Source organism: Pelophylax lessonae, assembly GCF_965119305.1.
Source record: "Pelophylax lessonae genome assembly, chromosome: 7".
NCBI classification, from domain to species: domain Eukaryota; kingdom Metazoa; phylum Chordata; class Amphibia; order Anura; family Ranidae; genus Pelophylax; species Pelophylax lessonae.
The window spans coordinates 64,211,323-64,235,241 of NC_138774.1; the positions used below are offsets into that span (position 1 = coordinate 64,211,323).

The following is a 23,919-nucleotide window of genomic DNA, read 5'->3' on the forward strand; positions in this document are numbered from 1 at the left end:
TCACCACCTTAGTGTCACCATAGGCCCCCAGACGCACTTACACCGACTCGGGGACAAACACTTGTAACTCCCCCCACCGATACAGCCAGTTTCCAACTTTGATTCTTAACACCACCACTTCTTAGGGCAGGTACACCCATACCAACGATGGGCCCAGACCCTCGCTCTCCAAAGAGCGTACCAATCCCCTGCCCTCAAAAACCCAGAGACCTCTGCCACAGACGCCCAGCGTGAAACCTTACTCCTGGGCGTCCCCCCACACCCGCACAGCTCTGCGTAAACCCTCCTGCAAACCCAAGCACCACAAATCGATGCCCACCGCATTAAGGTGATCACCATCCCCTCGAAGAAACAATCCCACATCCCGTTCCAGCTCCACGTGCCGCACCACCAAGCCCTCATTACGGACCACAAATCTGGACACCTCCTTGTTTACTTTGATGTGGGCCTTGTTGAGCCGGTGCACCAACCTGGCCAAACGCCACGACGTTCGGGCCACTATGTCCGACCACACCACCACCGTGTCCGGAAAGAGGGTGCGCAAACGCAAGAAGTCAAACTTAATGTCCCGGATCAGCTCCCTCATGGAACGAAGCCCCAGGTCATTCCCCCCCACATGCAACAGGAGCACGTCAGGAGGCCTATCCAACCTGGAGCAGCGGTGCACCTCAGGCAACACTCGGGACCACAGCATGCCCGGGACCCCAATCCATTTAACCCTGGCCTCCCTCCTAGAGAAACCCAACTGCCGACCATCCGGGCGAACATCCGCCCGCTTTGCCCCCCAGAACACATAAGAGTGCCCTAGGATCCACACCAAGCATTCAGAACCTGCAAAAACAGAAGAGAGGACAATAGCCACCAAGGGAACCATTCCCCCAGACATAACAACAAACAGGACGGAAAATTAAAAAACACGGAACCCGAGGGGTCCACACAGAAACATGACATAAGACCACACGAAAGAGACATGACCCCCCCCCAGGACCCTCCCCGGAAGGACACCCCAACACTCCCACACCCTCCAGTCTTACAACAAATGCGGGCGGACATACAGCCGGAACCGCCCCGACTCCCAACAGCCAATCTTCTGAACCACGCGATCATCCAGACCCCATCGAGCCGCCTCCGTAGCCGCCCCAATGCGGAAGGAATGCGAGGAAAAGTTGGCCGTCAACCAACCGGCAGCCTCCAAGGACTTCCGGAAAACCGACACAAACTGGAAGCGGGACAACGCCGATCCATCAGCATGCCGAAGCAAGGGCCCCGGTCCTGAGGGCCGTATGAGAAACCAGTCCCGGACAGCCCGCACCGGGCACACCCGGGAGCATGGAACCTCGCCCAAGTCAATCCACCGTCCCACCCCTAGCTGATCCGTCTTGGACCGACGGACCCGCAAGGACACTCCGGCCCCCCTAAAAGATACATCCGCTACATCTAGACCACCACCCCCTTTTTGGGACTGACACACCAACTCACCCACCCGAAAAGCCCCGAAAAAGGCCAACACGAAAGCCGTACGAAAGAGGGTCGCCTCAAACGGCGAGGAACAGACCCCACCCAAACACCCCACAATGGCCCCCAGCATAGCAAAAGAGACCGGGCGGCGTGAGTCCGGAGCCCCCTTACCCCGATTGAAGCCCCGTGCCGCCCGCCTAACCAGAAAATCCTTGGTCACATCCCTGACCCCGGACAACTGAAAAAGAAACGCCAGAGCCGCCAATTTTCGGCTCACAACCGAAACAGACGCGCCCCTTTCCACCTGCAGCTCGAGAAAAAACACTGCACCCAATCGATCACCATCTGAGAAACAGCCCCCAAGGTCACTCACCAGCCCATGCCACTCACTCCAAACCTTCTCATAAGCCGACCACGTAGACGGGCACACCGAGTTCCTGACTAACCCAGGTATCAAGCGAAGGCGATGCTCCACAAGTGTTCCGGACAGGGTAGCCCGTTCCGCTCCGCTTCCGGTGCCAAGACGCGAAACTTCTCCCACTGAAAACGAGACAGAGCATCAGCCACCGTATTCTCAACACCCGGTACATGCACCGCACAAACATAACAGTTCAGACACAGACAACGCAAGACCAAATGCCGGAGAAAACGCACCACCGGGGGAGAGGAGGCCGACGTATTATTGATGGCCTGGACCACCCCCATATTGTCACAATGAAAGCGGACTCGCCGGTTCCGCAAAGCCTCCCCCCACAGTTCCACCGCCAACACAATCGGGGACAACTCAAGAAGCACCAGGTTGCCCAGCAACGCGGCCTCCCGCCACGAAGCCGGCCATACTCCCGCACTCCATTGCCCCCGAAAGAAAGCCCCGTAACCAACAGACCCGGCCGCATCCGTAAACAGATCCAACTCGCCCTGAGACACCATGCTAGCCATCCAGAGCGACCGCCCATTATACAGTTCCAGGAATGAACGCCACACCAGAAGATCCGCCCTATGGTCCGGCGACAACCGCACAAAATGATGGGGTGCCCGTACCCCCGCCGTCGCCGCCAGCGCCAAAAAATGCGACCCATCGGCATAATGCGACAAGCAAAATTAAGCTTCCCCAACAGCGACTGAAGTGCCCGCAACTGAATCTTGCGACTCCCAAGCGCAGCAGCCACCGACGCGCGCAGGTCACTCAATTTATCCAGCGGCAAGCGACACTCCATCGCCCCCGTGTCAATGACAATCCCCAAGAACTGCAAAGCGGTAGTAGGCCCCTCCGTTTTGTCCGCGGCCAGCGGCACCCCAAAAGACTCAAAGACATGCTGCACCGTGGACAACAGAATCCTACACACCGGGGAATCTGCCGGACCCATCACCAAAAAATCGTCCAAATAATGAATGATGGAAGACAACCCAGAAACGTCCTTCACCACCCACTCCAAAAAGGAACTAAAGGCCTCAAACAAAGAACACGAAATGGCACAACTCATGGGCAAACAGAGGTCAACAAAAAACTGACCCTCCCAAACGCAGCCCAACAGATGAACACTACTAGGGTGTACCGGCAACAACCGAAAGGCGGATTCAATGTCCGTCTTGGCCAAAAGAGCCCCCGCCCCCAACTTGCGAACCCACGCAACCGCCCTATCGAAGGAGGCATAGGACACCGAACAAAGGTCCGGATCAATCGCATCATTCACCGAAACCCCTTTAGGGAACGAAAGGTGGTGAATCATCCGAAATTTTGCAGGCTCCTTCTTAGGAACCACCCCCAATGGGGACACCACCAGGTCCCCCATCGGCGGGGAGGAAAAAGGACCCACCATCCTGCCCAAGGAAACCTCCTTGGCCAATATATCGAACACCACCGCCGCATGCAGCTTGGCAGACCGTAAATTATCAGGCACCGGAGGGACACGCTCAAGCGCACTCGGAATCACGAACCCCTCGGAAAAACCCCGAAACAACAAACGCGCCGCGGCCCGATCCGGATACCTACCTAAGAACGGCGCCATTTTTTCCACCCGAACTGGGGTCCTCCCCCTTTCCAGCTTCAGATGGCTTCCCTTTTCCTTGCCGTAAAAAATTAGACCCAGGGTGCGAGCCCCCGCAACTGGAGCACTCGTGCCTGAAACGGCAAGAACCCCCGAACTTGCAGTTCCCCTCGTTGAACTGCCAGCAGAACCCCTTGCGCTTGGAGGCCGACGGTGCAGAGGTAGAAACGCCACCCCCGGCCCCCCCAGAAAAGGGGGTGCTGGAACCCCGCACCTGTGTCATAAGTTTCATCCACAGGCCGATGTCCTTGTGGTCCCACCGCAATTCAGGGCGAACTGCCTTCCGTTGCCGGAACTGTTTGTCGTACCGCAACCAGGCCACGCCCCCATACACCCGCATCGCCTCTCCGATAGAATCGAGGTAACAAAAAAAGCGCAGAGCCAAAATGTTAAACGCCTGCAGTCAATTCCCGAAAGTCCTCGGGATCAGCCGATAACGCCGCTTCTCCTCCTCCTCCTTCTTGCTCTCGTCCGGCTTAACCTTATCCAGGTTAAATTTTTCCAGGGGGAGCAAGGAGAAAATCTCCACATACTCACCCTTCCAGATGCGTTCCTTCACCTCCGGCTTGAGATGAGCACCCAAGGGGCCCTCAAAACATACATAAACTTCGCAGCGCGCCGCGTCTGCCAGACGCACGCCGTCACCGTCCCCCGCCGTCTTCTTGGGTTCAGCCACAGCCGGCGCCGCAGGAGGTACCGAACCCGAAACCTGCGTTCCGCCCGCCGAAACGGACCCCGCACCAGCCGCCGCACCCGGAATCACGGGCGGCGGGGAAGGCCCGCCCTGCCCCCCAACCGCCGTCCCCAGCACACCCCCTCCCCCGGTCCATGCCTGCACCGGGGAACCCGCCAACGCCTGAGACCCACCATCCCCACAGCGCGACAGCACCGCGCTGAATCCAGACATAAAGGCTTGCAGAACATTAGCCACAAGCCCGTCCCCCCCACAGCAGGAGCCCCCGACAGGGACCCCCCCCACCTACTACCCCGGGAACCCCCCCCCCAAGGCACCCGGACCCCCCAACACAGACACCCCAGACTGCACAGACGGAGAGACAACCAGAGAGCTGCCAGAGGCAGACTTACCAGGCTGTGCCGAGGCCTCCAGCCTCACAGCCGCCGATCCCGATCCTTTTAGTCAACTCCGATCCTCCTGCTGGACATCTGGACCCGCCGACAGTTCTCCATCCTCAGACCCAGTCAGCTCTCCCTCCGAACGGTCATCCGCTGCAGCGCCACCGCCATCCAGCAGAGGGAGCTCCAAGCGCCGGCCGATGACGTCATCCACCGCTCCGCCGCAATCTCCCGCCACGCTTCTCCTCCGCAACACCCGCTGGGCACTCTGCAATCGGAAGGCAGCCGCCGCAGTCCGCTCCGGATTTCTAGATGAGGCGCCGCTCGCTCCACCACAGGTACCTCCGCTTCTGTCCCCGGCAGTCCCGGCCGCCATGGCTAGGCCGCAACTCCTCCCACGCCGAGCTCCGCTCCTAGCTGTCCGACCACCAGCGGAGCAGGCCGCAACAGAACTTCCACGAGGAGAGGGGGGAGGGGAGCACGACACCGACCTTGCTCTCCCTCCAGGGGCCCGCCGGTGACGGGGATTCCTCCCAGCCCCCCCGGGAGAAGAAGCAGGCATCCTCTTTGCCGCAGGGGCTGAAGGGTCCCGGATGGGGCTCCCATTGCGGCGACCACCCCTAGGGGTCACCTCTGGACTCAAGCGCTCAGGGGGCCTTGACCGCCTAGCGCGCACTCTGTGGGGCACGGGCACAGCAGGTGCCCGGCCCGACCCCTGTAGCACCTCAGGCATCTGAGCACGCAGCCACTGAGGTCCGTTCGCCATCGCTGCAGCCCTCACGCTGGCCAACATGGCTTCCAAATCCTCCATCTTGATTTTGTAATGTCTCTTACACAGGAGAGAAGATTTTCACCCTGCACTGTCCCTTGCTGGAATGAGGCTTCAAGCAATACTCCCCAAGAAGACCCCCTTGAGACCACACCCTGCCCCACCCTGACCTCCACCAATAAGGTAAGTCCTTTATTTACTTAAAACTCCTGAACTTAATTAACCCTTAGTTCCGTGGCCTGCAAGTCCAAACCCCAGTCATGCAGGCCCTCTGCCTAGGCTGCGCCTCAGCTCCTGGCCTATTCCTTTATGCTCCTAACTTGCAGGCGGAAGATTTTATTGTTTTCTCTTTTATGGTTTACCATCTCTTTAACCACTCGCCGACCAGCCACAGTACATGTACCACGGTAGGTTGGCACGTGCATGTACATCATTGTGACTGTTCGAGCGAAAAAAAGAAAAAAATAAATCCTTGATTATCCCCCCAGAGTAGTACAGTGTTACTATGCTGACACATCTAGTCTAAAGAAGTAATGAAATAAAACATATACATATACACACATAAAAGACAAGTTAATGTCTCCTGTGCTCAAATGTTGCGTAAAAACCAAAGAGAAGGTGGCTAAATTGTTGGCATCTTACGTCTTGCTGCCCTCTCAGGATGATGGGTATCCACACAAACTGAAAGCATAAAAGACAAGAGAAGGGCGCACCGACCTAGTGCAATACCATAAAACATTTATTGGAAAATTGTTAAAACCAAGTCATACATTATACTCACAAGAGTATGCTATGTAAAAGCATAAAACCAAAGGGTTCCTTTGGCTATCCAAAAACCTAGAATCACACCACAAAATTGCTCTTTAAAAAAAAATATATATATATATTTATTACCAATTTATTATTATTAATTTTTTTATTTAAGAGCAATTTTATACATGTGGTGTAATTGATTCTGGGTGGTAGCCATTCAATAAGGTTTTATTTGTTTTCAAAGTGAAGATGCACTGTATTGTTTTTGGGTGTTTTTTTTAAAAATCACAAATTAATTGTTTGTATTTACAAGTGCATGTAAATGTTACTAGAGGGGCAGGGCCTACCTCTGTGGGAGGTCCTGTCCACCCTGCTGGATAGTATATATAGGTCTGACTGGTCATTTGCAACCATGGCTCTGAGGAAGAGGGTTCTCGCGTTAGCCCTAGCTATATGGACACCTTCAAGTTCGCTTGTCTTTATTAAGGAATATGGTCCTGCGTTCTCTGGATAGCCAAAGGAACCCTTTGGTTTTATGCTTTTACATAGCATACTCTTGTGAGTATACTGTATGACTTGGTTTTAACAATTTTCCAATAAATGTTTTATTGTATTGCACTTGGTCGGTGCGCCCTTCTCTTGTCATATATATATACATATACACACACTATTTTATTATATCTTTTCATGTGACAACACTGAGAAAATTACACTTTCCTACAATGTAAAGTAGTGAGTGTACAGCTTGTATAACAGTGTAAAGTTGGTGTCCCCTCAAAATAACTCAACACACAGCCATTAATGTCTAAACCGCTGGCAATAAAAGTGAGTACACCCATAAGTAAAAAAGTTCAAATTGGGCTCAATTAGCCATTTTTCCTCCCCGGTCTCATGTGACTTGCTAGTGTTACAAGGTCCCAGGCGTGTTAAAATTGGTGTTATTGCTCACACTCTCTCATACTGGTCACTGGAAGTTCAACATGGCACCAAAGAACTCTCTTAGGCTTTAAAAAAAGAATTGTTGCTCTTCATAAAGATGGCCTAGGCTATAAGAAGTATGCCAAGACCCTGAAACTGAGCTGCAGCACGGTGGCCAAGACCATACAGTGGTTTAACAGGACAGGTTTCACTCAGAACAGGCCTCGCCATGGTCGACCAAAGAAGTTGAATGCACATGCTCAGCATCATATCCAGAGGTTGTCTTTGGGAAATAGACGTATGAGTGCTGCCAGCATTGCTGCAGAGGTTGAAGGGTTGGGAGGGGGGGGTCAGCCTGTCAGTGCTCAGACCATACGCCGCACACTGCATCAAATTGGTCTGCATGGCTGTCATCCCAGAAGGAAGCCTCTTATAAAGATAATACACAAGAAAGCCCGCAAACAGATTGCTGAAGACAAGCAGACTAATGGGCCATACACACTATAAGATTTTCTGAAGACTTTTTCCTTTAGATTTACCAAAAACATATAATATGAGGTCAAACCTAAACACTTTAAATTTGTATGCAATCTGGCAGGCCCTTGCACTACATAGAAAAGGTAAATCTGAAGGAAAAAATCTTCAGAAAATTTTATAGTGTGTATGGCCCTTTAGGAGATGGATTAATGGAACCATGTCCTGTGGTCTGATGAGACCAAAATAAACGTATTTAGTTCAGATGGTGTCAAGCGTGTGTGGCGGCAACCAAGTGAGGAGTACAAAGACAAGTGTGTTTTGCCTACAGACAAGTATGGTGGTGGGAGTGTCATGGTCATGGGCTGCATGAGTGCTGCCGGAGCTGGGGAGCTACAGTTCACTGAGGGAACCATGAATGCCAACATGTACTGTGACATACTGAAGCAGAGCATGATCCCCTCTCTTCGGAGACTGGGCCACAGGGCAGTATTCCAACATGATAACGACCCCAAACACACCTCCAAGACGACCACTGCCTTGCTAAAGAAGCAGAGGGTAAACGTGATGGACTGGCCAAGCATGTCTCCAGACCTAAACCCTGTTGAGCATCCTCAAACAGAAGGTGGAGGAGTGCAAGGTCTCTAACATCCACCAGCTCTGTGATGTCGTCATTGAGGAGTGGAAGAGGACTCCAGTGGCAACCTGTGGAGCTCTGGTGAACTTCATGCCCAAGAGGGTTAAGGCAGTGCTGGAAAATAATGGTGGCCACACAAAATATTGACACTTTGTCCCCAATTTGGACATTGTCACTTAGGAGTGTACTCACTTTTGTTGCCAGCAGTTTAGACATTAATGGCTGTATGTTGAGTTATTTTGAGGGGACAGCAAATTTACACTGTTAGTCCCCGTTCACACTGGGGGCGACCTGTGAGGCGACCTGGTCGCCTCACAGGTCGCCTTCCATAGAGAAGCTGCAGACCCGTTCTAATAGGAGCGACACAAGTCTCTCCGACTTAGAAAAAGGGTCCGGAGCTTCTTTGGGTCGACCCGGAGCGACCGTCATAGACTTCAATGTTATGAAGTCCGTGCCGGCCGCTCCGAGGTTGCGGCGCGCTGCTCGCACCGCGACCTCGGAGGTCGCCCCGGGAAGTCGGATAGCCCCAGTGTGAACGGGGCCTAATACAAGCTGTACACTCACTACTTTACATTGTAGCAAAGTGTCATTTCTTCGATGTTGTCACATGAAAAGATATAATAAAATATTTACAAAAATGTGAGGGGTGTACTCACTTTGTGAGATACTGTGTAATATGTATATATATATATATATATATATATATATATATATATATATGGAAATTATTATTATTTATTTTATACACCATATTTATTACACACACTAAGTATGCTTGCAGGTTATTAGCCCCGGTTCACACTGGAATGTGGTGCAGGAAACCCACAATCCATTCAAAACACACTGCGATCTGCAGCAGGTGTCAGTGCAATTTTAACACCATCCCAAATTCAGGTTGCAAATGCAGAGCGTTTGCCCACACCGGATCGCATGGATACCGGATACAAAACTACCATGCGATCTGGTTGCAGTGCGTTTCCAATAGTACACGTACAACTTTGGTGCAATGCAGTGTGATTTGCACCAATTCAAAATGAATAGGCTCAAATTACACTACCCTGAATTGCAGTCGCGGTGCACATTCCTATGCGATTGATAATGTGACCCTAGCCTTGTTCTTGATGTGCAAATGTTTCATCTACATTTTTCAAACAAAGCGACTTTCCATATTACAAGTGAGTTATTTGCAGAGAGAAACGGTTGTGTGCCAGGGCAATCAAAATAATCAGCTTACATGCAGCCTGTTCATTCTGTGCTTGGCTTGCACTTTACAGTAAAAACAGAAGACAGTAAATCATTTCTTGCACTCACTGAAAAATCTTCAAATTAAAAATTCAGTTCTAAACAGAATGTTTTGCAAGCTTTATACACAAACTCTTGCCCTTACCTTTTCCCCAGAAGCTCAGTCGGAAGATGGGTCCGTATTTCTGGGAAAGTTGCAGGAAGTGGCGAGGTAGATCTGAGCGTCCTAGATCAAACATATTATCCAGGAAGGGTAGATAAGGGAGATGTGGGGGGTACTTTTTGCCAGTCTGGGGTAATTCTGGGACCCTCCATGGTAAGCGCCCTAGGTACAGACAGACCAGGAGGAGAAGAGGTGGCAAAAGCAGCAGAATGACCATAGCGACACTGAAACTGAGGATTGATGGAGTATTTGTAGAGGAGGGATGGGTATAACCTTGGGAAGACTGAGAACTGCAAAAACAAAAGGGAGGAGCTGTAGACTTGCAGATGAATGCTCATGGAACATAGATGACCTGAATGCTACTAAGGCTTACCAATTAATAGTACATGATTCACCCGGTAAAGCTCCGTTTTAGGTTTACACAGCATGTCCCACCTTATGCCACCAGCAAATATAAAGTAGAACCAAACAGTAGGGGAGACAAAATGAAGACATTGCTGTCTATAAACATAAGACTATATAACACTTGGGAGCAGTGGGTTGTTCTAGGATCAGCTGACATGCAGCTTGTTTGTTCTGAGCTCATCAGAATTATCCCCTCCATCAGCTGTTATCCTGGGTTGGTCCACACACCCTTTCTAATGTTCTGGCATGAGTTGACCTTGCTTGTTATGGCGTGTTATGTATTCATCAGAATCACAGTTGATAGCTTCCACCCTATGTTGGGTTGTAGTTGGCCTACACACCCTTTGCTTTCTAAGATTAATTGACAAGCAACCTATTTATTCTAAGCTCATCAGAATCATCAACTTGTGTCTTGGGTTGGATTATAGTCAGCCCACCCTTTCTTTCCACTGTTCTAGGATCCAGGGAAATAAGTTTGTTCTGAGCTCTTATCTTTATCAGCTACTACCCTGGATTGGGTTATAGTTGGCTGCCCACACTCTTTCCACTGTTCTAGGATGAGGTGACTTATGCCTTGTACACACGCAACGATTATCGGCCGACCGATCGTCTGACTTTTGTCCAGAGTGGTGTTTTGTTGGTTGGAATGTGCCTAGACTGCACACGAATTTTCTCGGCCAACAAAAATCTACTTCTGAAGTGATGTCTTGTGCTGGTTTACTTTCCGTGTGTTTTTTCTTCTCTGAGCATGCCCAGTCTTGCTCATCAGATTTTTGTCTGCCGAAATCTGTACTGACTGACGGAAAATCGGCCGTTGTGTTGACGGCCAACAAAAATTTTATAGCCTGCCTAGTGAATCCTTAGTGCAAATTTCCAAATACAAATTCCAATAAATGTGCAATATAAAGTGAGTCCTTTGTGCAAACTTCCAAACAAAAGTGCAAGTGCTCAGCGTGATGATTACTCTGTCCACTCAGTAATAATCCTGATATTTGTAATATCACTGTGACAAAGGTAAGATTCAATCACTTACCAGACGTTGTGGGTCATGTGTGACTTATAGCACCTTGACCTATCAAGCTTGTATAGCCGTCCAGGCTAAAAGATCTTTTTGGCTTGCTTCAGATGGATAAGGTGGTAGGGTCTCCCTCTGTCTCCTCTCCCCTCGTGCCAGAAAAGATATGAAAAAAATGGAGCTCCAAATAGTGTGATATCCTTAAGATTTTTTTTTTCCCAATTGGGCAAAAATATATATAAAATGTCATGCAAATAAAAGCCAAACACAACAAAAAGCAGATAGTGAAAAAGATCGGGGTTTAGTTCTCCCGAATGCAGCCCTGGTATAGCCGCTTGTGACCGTGTGTTTCAGCGCAAGCCGATCAGCGTGGAAGCAAGCGGGAGAACTTTCCGACTTGCGTTCCACCTATGACACACGTCACCAAGCCGTGCGTTCCAAACTGACGCGTTTCGTCACTTCCGGTGACGTCTTCGGAGATCTTTGTTTTTCTGGTTGATATCCAATTTTTCTCTGACTTCTCTATGTTTTATAAAGATATCTTAATTTTCCCTATTACTAGTGTAGCACCACCCCTGTAGGGGCCACTGGAAGAGGACTGTCCCAGAGGTTGCCCTGACCTTGCAAGCCTCCCGACAACTCTGACACCCTGGGTTCTGACATTATTCAAAGAGAGAACACAAATGCAAAGACCCCCAAAAAAATATCAGATTGTAAGTGGATATACTGGATATTCTTGGCCTAACAAGGGAAAGAAAATATAAAATGTAGGTATTCCCCAAATTGCAACTTTAGCATTAACAGAATTACAAAGATATACAATGAAATGGTAATACCAGTGAACCTGGCAGTAGAAGCCATCAGATCTCAAAGGAAAGTTATGACCCGAAGTACAAGAGGGGGAAGAGAAGACTTTTTGTCAGTCAGCTCCCTCTAAGCCCTGATGCCACGGGTGGAAAGAAATAACAAAACACAAAATGTACAACCTGAGTGAGAGGTTCCCCTTTAACCTCTTCCTGCTTGTGCTATAGCCGAAAGAAGGCTAAAGCGCGGGCCTAAATTGTCAAGAGGGCGTCCAAGTACGTCCTCCCATGCATGAGCATGCCTGTATGCCCCCTGCGGGGCGCGCGGCCTTGCTCTGTGATCAGCTGTCAGCCAATGACAGCTCATCACGTGTTGTAAACAGAGCCGGTAATCTGCTTTTTTTTTTTTTTTTTATCCCTCACGCTAACAGGCCATTTACTGGCTTCTGTCAGAGGGACATCGGTCCCGGACAGAGAGAGGCACTGCCGCCTCATCTGTGCCACCTACCAGTGCTGCCTATCAGTGCCACCCATCAGTGCAACCCATCTGTTCCACCTCATCAGCGCACATCAATGAAGGATAAAAAAAATTGTTTGTGAAATTTTATAACAAATTATGAAAACTGTTAAAAAAAAAATGGGGTATCTACATACTTACAAGAGGCGTTCTTGATGGACATGACAAAGTATTATATTGTGAAAGAAACCTGAAATAGTAACAAAACAATGTAAGATAAGGCAATGGTGTCTGGATGGGTGGAGGGGGGACTAAAGGATGGTGTTGACATCGAGCTCCTCATTTAGTCCATTGGGACTGAGGCTGTCTAAGGTGTAGATCCAGAACGTTTCACGTTCACATAGTAATGCGAAATGTTCTGCTGGTGGTAGACTTTTGGGGATGGATTCAAGGATCCAGACTCTTAGTCCGACTGTGGACTGTTGGTGAAATTCTAAGAAGTGACGGGGGACGCTATGTAGGTCGCAACCTGTTTCAATGTAGCGCCGGTGTTTACCGAAACGCTGTCTTAAGGGACAGATTGTACGTCCCACATACAGGAGTGGACATGGACATGACAAGCCATACACCACATGGTCGGTGGAGCAATTATGGAAATCGTTGAAAGTATAGGTTTATCCTTTATGCGTGAAGGATTTTTGACCGTGTTGTATGAACTCACAAGTCTTGCAGAGGGCCTTTTTGCACTGAAACATCCCTTTAAGGTGTATGAGACAGAGAGGATTGGGTTTGGGGTTTTTTAATTTGCTTGGGGCGATTTTGGCTTTGAGGGAAGGGGCCCTACGGTAAGTGATCCGGGGTTTGTCAAGGATGTTGGCGGAAAGGAGGGGATCCTGTTTCAGGATACCCCAATGTTTGGAAAAAATGTTTTCCATTTTTTGTGTCGTCCATGAAATTGAGTAATGAATCGGACAGTAGAATCGGATGTGGTATTGTCTTTTTTGGGGGGTTTTCCAGGAAGGTAAGTTTTGTAGGCTGTGTCGATCAGAGTATCGGGGTAACCCTTGTCCAGAAATTTCTTTTTAAGGTAGTTACTGTGAGTAATGTAATCTGTGTCTCTAGTACAATTTTGTCGTAAACGACAGAACTGGCTTTTGGGAATATTTTTAACCCATAATGGGTGGTGGCAGCTGTCAAAATGTAAGTACGAGTTGCCTGCAGTTGGTTTGGTATAATTGCATGAGATTATGGAATCGCCATCATGACCTAGCTCTAGGTCTAGATAGGCTAGTTTCTCAGGGTGCCAGGCTAGTTTCTCAGGGTGCCAGGAGAAGGTGAATGATAGGCCGAAGGGGTTATTATTGCAGTGGTTCACGAATTCCTGAATGGTGGTGGAGGGACCGTCCCAGATGATGATCAGGTCATCAATATATCGTCCATAAAATATAAGATGTTTGGTGTATGGGTTATTGTGCCAGATAAACGAGTTCTCCCAAAAACCCATAGTAAGGTTGGCGTAGGATGGGGCAAAATGTGCCCCCATGGCAGTGCCTGTAGTCTGGAGGTAATAGGTGTTTTGGAAAAGAAAATAGTTATGAGTAAGGCAGAATTTGATGACATCTGTTATGAATATGGCTTGTTCAGGATTGATCATGTTGTCATGGGATAGGAAGTATTGGACGGCTGTCAGTCCAACGTCGTGAGGGATGGATGTGTATAAAGAGTTGACGTCAAGTGACAGCCATAAGTATTGACCTTCCCAGGTGTACGGCTTAAGGAGTTCCATAAGATGGGCCGAATCGCGTATGTATGAGGGGAGGGATTGGGCAAGGGGTTGAAGGAAAGTGTTTGGAAGGGAGCCGAGAAGTCACTTCCACCATCGGGTGTAGCTGAGGAGCAGACACCCTGTGTGTGGAGGAGCAAGATGGCGGATGCGGGAGCGTAGGGGCTATCCCACGTGTTTGCGGAGAACCTGACGAGCAGACTGAGTCACTAAGCTCAACCCTGTGGGACACTGGGGTGCAACTAGTGCCCAAAGGAAGTCTTGCCCTGTGCAGGGGAGGGGACATGGAGCATCTGGGACTGGTATGTAGCTGATGCCTGAATGTGTCCATGCAGCTGCGGGCTTGGGGTCAGTGTGGGCACTGCGGTGACATTTTGTTGCAGACGGAGAGGAGTGATTGACAGCCCAGGAGACTGTATGTAAGCTGGGTAACAGGAATCACACAGGAGTTGTTGACACCCAGAGTGGCGATCCCTGTGGGAAGTGGATAGAAAATGGCGAAAGCACCGGTGGGGCCGAGACCAGTGATGCAAACCTATACCACCATCTGCAGAACCAGGGAGACTCACATTTCAGGAGGTGCACTGTATGCAAATTGTTAGGGCCGAGCAGTGGCCGCAAGATGCATTGGCAACAGTTACAACAATGAACAGTCTGGTTCTTAACCACTTAAGCCCCGGAAGATTTTACCCCCTTCCTGACCAGACCCCTTTTCTCAACTTGGCACTTTGTGACTTTAACTGACAATTGTGCGGTCATGCAATGTGGTACCCAAACAAAATTTACGTCCTTTTTTTCCCACAAACAGAGCTTTCTTTTGGTGGTATTTGATCACCTCTGCGCTTTTTATTTTTTGCGATATTAATAAAAAAATAGCAAAAATTTTGCAAAAAAATGACATTTTCAACTTTGTCTTTTAAAAAATATCCAATATACTCAATTTATGTCTTTTTTTTTGGCCAAAATATATTTAGCTACATGTCTTTGACAAAAAAAATTCAATGAGCGTATTTTTATTGGTTTGCGCAAAAGTTATAGCGTCTACAAACTATGGTGTAAATACTGAAATTTACGCAGCTTTAATTTCTGACTGCCTATCTCATTTCATGAAGTGCTAAAATGGCAGGGCAGTACAAAACCCCCCCAAACTACCACTTTTTGGAAAGTAGACATCCTAAGGAATGTTCTGGGAGGCATGTTGAGCTCATTGAATATTTCATTTTTTTGTCACAGGTGTTTGAAAAATGACTAAAAAAATTTTTTTTTTTTTTTACACAAAGTTGTCATTGAAATTATATATTGCTCACACATGCCATGGGTATATGTGTAATTACTCCCCAAAATATATAAATATATTCTGCTGCTTCTCCTGAGTACAGGGATACCACATATGTGAGACTTTTTGGGAGCCTAGCTGTGTACGGGAGCCCGAAAACAAATCACCACCATCAGAATTTCAAAGGGCGTACATTTTTCATTGCATTTTCTCACTACCTATAATGGTTTAGGAGGCCCTGAAATGTCAAGATACCACAAAACCCCCCCAAATGACCCCATTTTGGAAAGTAGACACCCCAAGCTGTTTGCTGAGAGGCATGGTGAGTCCATGGAATATTTTATATTTTGCCACAAGTTTTGGGAAAGTTACAATTTTTTTTTTTTATTTTTTTTTTTTTTACACAACGTTGTAACTAAAAGATAAATTTCTCACACATGACATGGGTATATGTGGAATGACACCCCAAAATACATTCTGCCGCTTCTCTTGAGTATGGGGATGCCCCATGTGTGAGACTTTTTGGGAGCCTAGCTGAGTACAGGACCACGAAAACCAATCAACTCTCTCAGGTTTTCTAATGGCGTAAATTGTGCATGTCACCTCTGCACTACCTGTCACTGTTTCGGAGACCCTAAAATTCCAAGATAGCACAAACCCCCCCAAAATGACCCCATTTTGGAAAGTAGACACCCCAAGCTATTTGCTGAGAGGCATGGTGAGTCCATGGAATATTTTATATTTTGCCACAAGTTTCGGGAATTATATATATATATATATATATATATTTTTTTTTTTTTTTTCACAAAGTTGTCATTAAATGATATATTGCTCACACATGCCATGGGTATATGTGAAATGACACCCCAAAATACATTCTGCTGCTTCTCCTGAGTACAGGGATACCCCATGTGTGAGACTTTTTTGCAGTCTAGCCGAGTACAGGTCCCCGAAAACCAATCCCCACTTTCAGGCTTTCCAAGGGTGTAAATTGTTGATTTCACTCCTGACTACCTATCACAGTTTCGGAGGCCATGAAATGCCAAGACAGCACAACATCCCCCCCCACCCCCCACCCCCAATGACCCCTTTTCGGAAAGTAGACACCCTAAGCTATTTGCAGAGAGGCATGTTGAGTGTTTTGCAGATCTCACTTTTTGTCACAAAGTTTTGGAATTTGAAAAAAGAGGGAAAAAAAATGCATTTTCCTGTTTTTTCTTCATTTTCCAAATGAGAGCTGCAAAATACTCACCATGCCTCTCAGCAAATAGATTGGAGTGTCTACTTTGCAAAATGGGGTAATTTGGGGGGGGGTTTTGTGCCATCTTGTCTTTTTATGGACTTCAAAAGTGTGATAGGTAGTAAGGAGTGAGATCAACAATTTAAGCCCTTAGAAAGCCAGAAGGTGCGGATTGGTTTTCCGGTTCCTGTACGCAGCTAGACTGCCAAAAAGTCTCACACATGGGGTATCCTTGTACTCAGGAGAAGCAGCAGAATGTATTTTGGGGTGTCATTTCACATATACCCATGGCATGTGTGAGCATTCTATCATTTACTGACAACTTTGTGTAAAAAAACAAAAAAAAAAAATAATAAATTTCCAGAAACTTGTGGCAAAATATAAACTATTCCATTGACTCACCATGCTTCTCAGCCAATAGCTTGGAGTGTCTACTTTGCAAAATGGGGTCATTTGGGGGGGGTTTTGTGCTATCTTGAAATTTCAGGGCCTCTGAAACTGTGACAGGTAGTCAGGTGTAAAATCAGCAATTTACGCCATTAGAAAACCTGAAGATGGGGATTGGTTTTCGGGGTCGCGTACACAGCTAGGCTGCCAAAAAGTCTCACACATGTGGTATCCCTGTACTCAGGAGAAGCAAAAGAATGTGTTTTGGGGTGTCATTTCACATATTCCCATGGCATGCATGAGCAATATATCATTTAGTGACAACTTTCTGTAAAAAAAAACAAAAAAAACAAAAAAATAATAATTTTCCCGAAACTTGTGGCAAAATATAAAATACTCCATGGACTCACCATGCCTCTCAGCAAATAGCTTTGGGTGTCTACTTTTAAAAAAGGGGTCATTTGGGGGGTGTTTGAACTGTCCCGGCATTTTATGCTCAATCTTATCCACACATCACCCACTCTTCTAACCACTTGAAAACCAAGCCTTTTCTGTGCCTTTTTTGTTTACATGAAAAATATTTTTTTTTACTAGAAAATTACTTTGAACCCCCAAACATTATATATTTCTTTAAAGCAGAGGCCCTATAGAATAAAATGGTGGATGTTGCAAATTTTTTTGTCACACGGTATTTGCGCACAGATTTTCCAAACACAATTTTTGCAAAAAAATTTTTTTTTTTTAATTTATTGCACAAATACACTATATAATTCCAATTTTTTTGGTAAAATTTAAAAGATGATCTTATGCCGAGTACATAGATACCAAACATGACATGCTTTAAAAATTGCAGCGGCAACAAAGTACGTACATTTTTAAAAACCTTTAAAAGTCTCTACAGGTTACCACTTTAGACTTACAGAGGAGGTCTACTGCAAGAATTACAGCACTCGACCTGGCTTTCACGGCGATACCTCACATGCATGCTGCAATTGCGGTTTACATATGACACTAGACCAACGCTTGCGTGCGCCATTGCGCGCAAGCACGGGGGGAAAGGGGGGGGGCTTGATTTTTTATTTTGCTTTTTTATGTTATTTTGACACCTTTCCTTTCATTTTTTTTTTATCATTTTTATTTTTATCACAGTGAATTTAACTATTCCCTATGATAGCAATCTGTAGTGACAGGTACTCTTTTTAAAAAAAATTGGGGTCTTTTAGACTCTAGATCTCTCCTCTGACCTTAACGCATCTGACCACACCAAAATTGGTGTGATAAAATACTTTCCCAATTTCCCAATGGCCCTGTTTATTTCTGGCGAAACAGAAGTCATGAAATGCTCGTAGCTAGATAATTGAACCACCGGCTGCACTCTCGGGTTAACCGGTGGGACAGGAGAGCCCGAGAAAAACCACGGAAGGCGGCGGAAGGCAGTGGTGGGGGGGGGGAATCCCCTCCCACTGCATGTAAAAGCAGTCTAGCGGCCAATTACCTGCTAGGATTGCTTTTACATGTAAGCCGACCGCTGGCTGTAAAAAACGATACCAAGATGATGCCTAAATCTGCAGGCATCATCCTGGTATAACCACTCAAAGTCCAGCAACGTACCAGTACATTGCTGGTCCTTGTTTGGCATATAGGTTTTTTTTTTTTTTTTCATGCAGCCTGTGGGCTGAACGGAAAAAAAGAGAACCTATCAGAAATCAGCACAGGAATAATGTGTAGTATTACTCATCATTAACCGCCCAAACAACCACCCACTGAATTTAATGATGGGTATACACGACACTATCCACGTATACCAAAATAGGATTTTAACTGCAGTGCTGAAATCAGAAAATCACCACAGCTGCTGCCAGCAAAGGAATCTATATATGCTGAGCGCAAACGCTGTTTGTGTCAGAATATATAAAATCAATGTCGTGGCAGCCGACGAGTACCTGCAAGAGAAACAGGTAACAAAAGAATGAAAAAACAAACATAGTACATTAAAAGTACAGTAGGAAGAGTAGAAGAACATATAAAATGACTGACAACACAACAGTTTTTGGATCCCTTTATTTTTTTTTTTCTAACTGTTTCTTGATTTCTTGATTTGGGACTGCGATCTTCCAGCTTGGGTCTCTCAAAATGTCGATGGACATCCAACATCTTTCGAGACCCTGTGTTTGTGTGCCCTACAGTGTGTCGTGCTGTACCCTACACTAATACTCCACTAGTGTATGGTAGCGCTCAAAACATTCCCCGATGCAGAGTCCAGGTTGGTCAGGACATTTGGGACAATAATAGCGGGTGTCACGCCTACATCCGCGCCTGCTACAGACACGACATCTTTTTTGGGGGTATCTTTGGGTAGGGGTACTCGGGAGGACATAAGAAAAATGCAGCCGGCTCACTGCATCTGGAAGGGGAAGTTGGGCAGGCATGCCTCCTGGGTACAGGTAGGCAAGGATGATCGCTTCCTGGAATTCCCGGAAGGATCCAGTTCGTCCTGACGCCCTGTATAGGACAAAGGCGTTCAGCATAGCCAATTGGTAAAGGTGAACAGACACTTTTTTGTACCAGCGTCTGGCTTTACGGGCAACTAAATACGGTGCCAAAAGCTGGTCATTAAGGTCCACCCCTCCCATATTAAGGTTATATTCGTGGACACAGAGGGGTTTCTCCATAACACTAGTTGCCGTAGGGATTTGTATCATCGTGTCTGCGTGAAAGGGAGGACAGAACATAAACATCCCGTGTATCCTTCCACTTCACCGCAAGCAATTTGTCCGTTTTCAAGCAGGCTAGGTCGCGCATGCCACATGCGCCAATTTGTAAATCAAGCAGGTGACTAAATAGTGGCACGCTTGTGTAAACGTTTTCCACGTACAAATGGTACCCCTTTCCGGATAAGGGTGACACCAAGTCCCAAACAATCTTACCGCTGCTCCCTATGTAGTCTGGGCAGTTCGGGGGCTCCACACAGCTATCTTTTCCCTCATAGACCCGGAAACTAACTGTATAACCTGTGGCCCTGTCACACAATTTATACAGCTTGACCCCGTACTTGGCACGCTTGCTGGGGAGGTACTGATTCATAGCAAGGCGGTCAGTAAATTTAATCAGGGACTCATCAACGCAGACAACTTGTTCGGGGGTAAACAAGGCTTCAAACCGCTGATTGAAGTGGTCTATGAGGGGCCGAATTTTGTGGAGCCGATCATATTCAGGGACTCCCCAAGGACGACAGATTTCATTGTCGCTGAAATGCATAAATCGCAGAATTTGCTCGTATCTCCCCCTGGACATGGAGGCAGAGTACATGCGCATATGGTGAACTGGGCTAGTGGACCAATATAGCCGCAATTCACTCTGTTTAGGTATGCCCATGTGGAGGGAAAGGCCCAGAAAGATTTTAAATTCGGAAACCGTTATAGGTTTCCAGCCGAATTGTCTGGCAAGGGGCGAATTTGGGTTGGCGGCGATGAATTGTTGTGCGTATAAATTTGATTGATCCACAATAGATCTGTAAAGATCTTCCGTGAAGAACAGCTCATAAAAGTTCAGGGGCGTAAAACCAGCCGTTTCTATGTGGATTCCAGGTTGGGCAGTGAATGGGGGAAGTACTGGCGCTGTAGAATCAGTGGGTTGCCAATTGGGATATGCCAGCGCATCAAGGAGGGCACTATGGGCTCTACGGGCCTGTCTACGAATACGCGGTGGCTGCGGGCCACTACTTGTGCTAGCCACCGCACCAGCTTCAACTGCACTTAGGGGACTCGCCACGTCACCAGGTGATACTGCAGTGCTGGTTGTACTAGGTCCAGGGTGTCGTAGGCTGCTGGCGCTTGCCAGGTCACCAGAAGGATGAGCGGCACTAGTAACCACACTCTGCTCCATAAGAGCACCCTGCGATTCCTGCATCTCAACAACTCCAGAATGGGGTCGGGTACGCCTGGGTCTAACGGGGACCCATCTGTCGTCGGAGCTATCTGTCAGGGAGCCGTTGCTGTCATCTGGTTCGTATACTGACAGTAATTTGGCCACTCTAGCTTCCCCATCGCTATCAGAAGACACGGCCAGTATAATATAAGCCTCTTCACCACTGTACAAACGTTTGGACATTTTGGTAACTAAATTTACCTTTTTAAAAGGTGAAGAATGTTGCGCTCAAACATGTAATAAAGTGTTTGTGCAGATAATAAATTTCACATATAACAAAATAAATAAATAAATGTGGAGATTATCAATCAAAGCTAAATATCACAACGTGTATAGTCCATATGCATCAACTGAAACCCAAAGTCCATATAGCATTGGTATCACTAAGTAAAGCAGAGACTTGATAGTGGTGCAGAAAAGCCTTCACCTCCACACTTCCACCCAGTGCTCAAGCAAGGTACTCCTGGAGGAGAGCGGCGGTGGCACTGCTGAACCCGAGCAGATCCGGGTTGCATTCTGAGAGCTCACCTTAGGAATATGTACTTTGGAGCTGAGGAGCTGAGGATCGTATACTGAGTGGATTCAATGTCTATAATCAAGGGGTCATATATCTCCGGTAAGGAGTACCTTGCTTGAGCACTGGGTGGAAGTGTGGAGATGAAGGCTTTTCTGCACCACTATCAAGTCTCTGCTTTACTTAGTGATACCAATGCTATATGGACTTTGGGTTTCTGTTGCTGCATATGGACTATACACTTTGTGATATTTAGCTTTGATTGATAATCTCCACATTTATTTATTTATTTATTTATTATATGTGAAATTTATTATCTGCACAAGCACTTTATTACATGTTTGAGCGCAACATTCTTCACCTTTTAAAATTGTCATAGCACTATAGCTTTTCTGTTTGCTGCTCACAGTAAGGAAGAAATTCCTTAGAAAGTCACACTAAGATATACAGCCTTTTGTATTTATTTATTTATTTATCTATACATTTTTTCACTAGTTTCACGGTATTAACCATGTGCGCAGTTTCTTTTGGTTCCCACCAAAATTTTTCTCACTAACTAAATTTATCTGTACAGTGGTGTTGACTCACAGGTAATAAAAGCACCTGGTTGTCAAGGGCTATTTCAAGTGCTACCAAAAAAACTGCTAATGCTAGCAGGGATCAGGCCTGACTCTGCTAACACAGCGCTTTTGTGTGTTGTGTTTTTTTGTAAGTGACAGTAATCTATTGATTACTACACTTGCCTGGGTGAAAGGGTTAAACGCAGGTGCTGGCAGGAATCAGTGCTGATCGTGCAAACACCGCGTTTTGGGAACCCTAAACTATGGGGGCGCTAGTATAGTTCTGATCAGATCAGATATTGATCTGTTCAAACACTATACTAGTAATGGAAGTGTATGTGTGTGTGGTAATCAAGGGGTTATTTCTAACTATGTGCCGGGGATGGCGGGGACCCTAAACCTCCTTTGGGATAGAAACTAACTCGCTAGCGCAACCTCAAGTCACAATCACACTAATACAACATACAGTAAAAACAGTATATTATGTGTGTATTAGTGTGCAATGTGACAGGGTGGAAGGGGTTAACTGGATGTGATCAGGGGGTTAAATCTTTATTGGGAGGGGCTGGCGGGTATCCTAAGGATAAAAGGAACGGTGGCAAGCGCTAAACCTGGTCACAAGTCACACTTATACGGGTATATAGAAAATGCTATATACTGTATACAGTGTGTGTTGTGACAGGGGGTGTAGGGGTGATCAGGGGGGGGGGGTCAGGGGGTTAAATCTTTATTGGGGGGGGGTGGCGGGGGACCTTAAACCTTCTTGGGACAGAAACTTAGTCGCCTGCGCTAATTCTGATCACAATCACACTAATACAAAAATACAAAAACACTGTATATTACGTTTGTATTAGTGTTGAATGTGACAGAGGGGTAGGGGTTAACTGGAGGTGATCAGGGGGGGATCAGGGGGTTAAATCTTTATTTGGGGGGGTGGCGGGTAATTTAAGTGGAAAAGGGGGGGTCGCAAGCGCTACACCTGACCACAAATCACACTTATACAGGTATATAGGAAAATGCTATATACTGTATACGGTGAGTGTTGTGACAGGGGGTGTAGGGGTGATCAGGGGGGGGGGTCAGGGGGTTAAATCTTTATTGGGGGGGTGGCGGGGGACCTTAAACCTTCTTGGGACAGAAACTTAGTCGCCTGCGCTAATTCTGATCACAATCACACTAATACAAAAATACAAAAACACCGTATATTACGTTTGTATTAGTGTTGAATGTGACAGAGGGGTAGGGGTTAACTGGAGGTGATCAGGGGGGATCATTGGGTTAAATCTTTATTGGGGGGGTGGCGGGTAATTTAAGTGGAAAAAGGGGGGTCGCAAGCGCTACACCTGACCACAAATCACACTTATACAGGTATATAGGAAAATGCTATATGCTGTATACAGTGTGTGTTGTGACAGGGGGTGTAGGGGTTAACTAGGTGGGCGATCGGGGGTTAAATGTGCCTATCTAAGTGTATGTGACTGTGCTTGGTGCTGTACTTACAGTTAGATGTGTTCTCCTCTCGAGATGAATCCAAAAAGGATCATGCCAGAGGAGGGCACGTCTTTTCTGAGCCTGTGTTTACATTTCACAGGCTCAGAACAGGATCTGATTGGGCAGGACCGATCTACAGGTCCAGACCAAAAATCATTGGCCTGGACCTGATGACTGATCGGTTCTTAACCCAATCCAGCCATCTGTGTCGGCAGGGACGCGTGGGAGCGCCCACAGGACCGGCGGGAAGTAGCGACGTAGACCTACGTCACTCTGCCTGGCCGGGCTGACTGCCGCAGTAAATATACTGTGCGCAGTCGGCAAGTGGTTAAAGTGGTAGAGGGAAATCAATGGACCCAGAACTTGAAGGCATCCAGTGAGGAAGAAGCCAGGGCCATTGAAATAAGGTCACCCAGTTTTAAAAAAATCAGTGTGGGTCCCTGGAAGTGGGAGTTGATGACTGGAAGTCTGAAGTGGAGACTGAGTGGGACTGGGGAACTAAGGAGAGAAGCAGCCCTGCAACTT

The 23,919-nt window shown here is 47.2% G+C and overlaps 2 protein-coding genes across 3 annotated transcripts in view; both read right to left on the bottom strand.

Annotated features, from left to right (window-relative positions):
* CYP21A2 (cytochrome P450 family 21 subfamily A member 2) overlaps positions 1–9,768 on the bottom strand; it is a 121,477-nt gene extending 111,709 nt beyond the window's left edge. For both annotated transcript variants that reach the window (XM_082263707.1, XM_082263706.1), the window contains exon 1: positions 9,519–9,768. In XM_082263707.1, coding sequence (XP_082119833.1) covers positions 9,519–9,753 — 235 coding nt within the window. In that variant the 5' untranslated portion in view covers positions 9,754–9,768. The remainder of the gene's footprint in view (positions 1–9,518) is intronic.
* On the bottom strand, positions 239–874 carry LOC309559772 (uncharacterized protein; the record flags this gene model as incomplete). The annotated part of the gene is made up of 1 exon (XM_082263207.1): positions 239–874. The coding sequence occupies one exon, from the start codon at positions 872–874 to the stop codon at positions 239–241; it is 636 nt and encodes a 211-aa protein (XP_082119333.1).
* Positions 9,769–23,919: the final 14,151 nt, after the last annotated feature.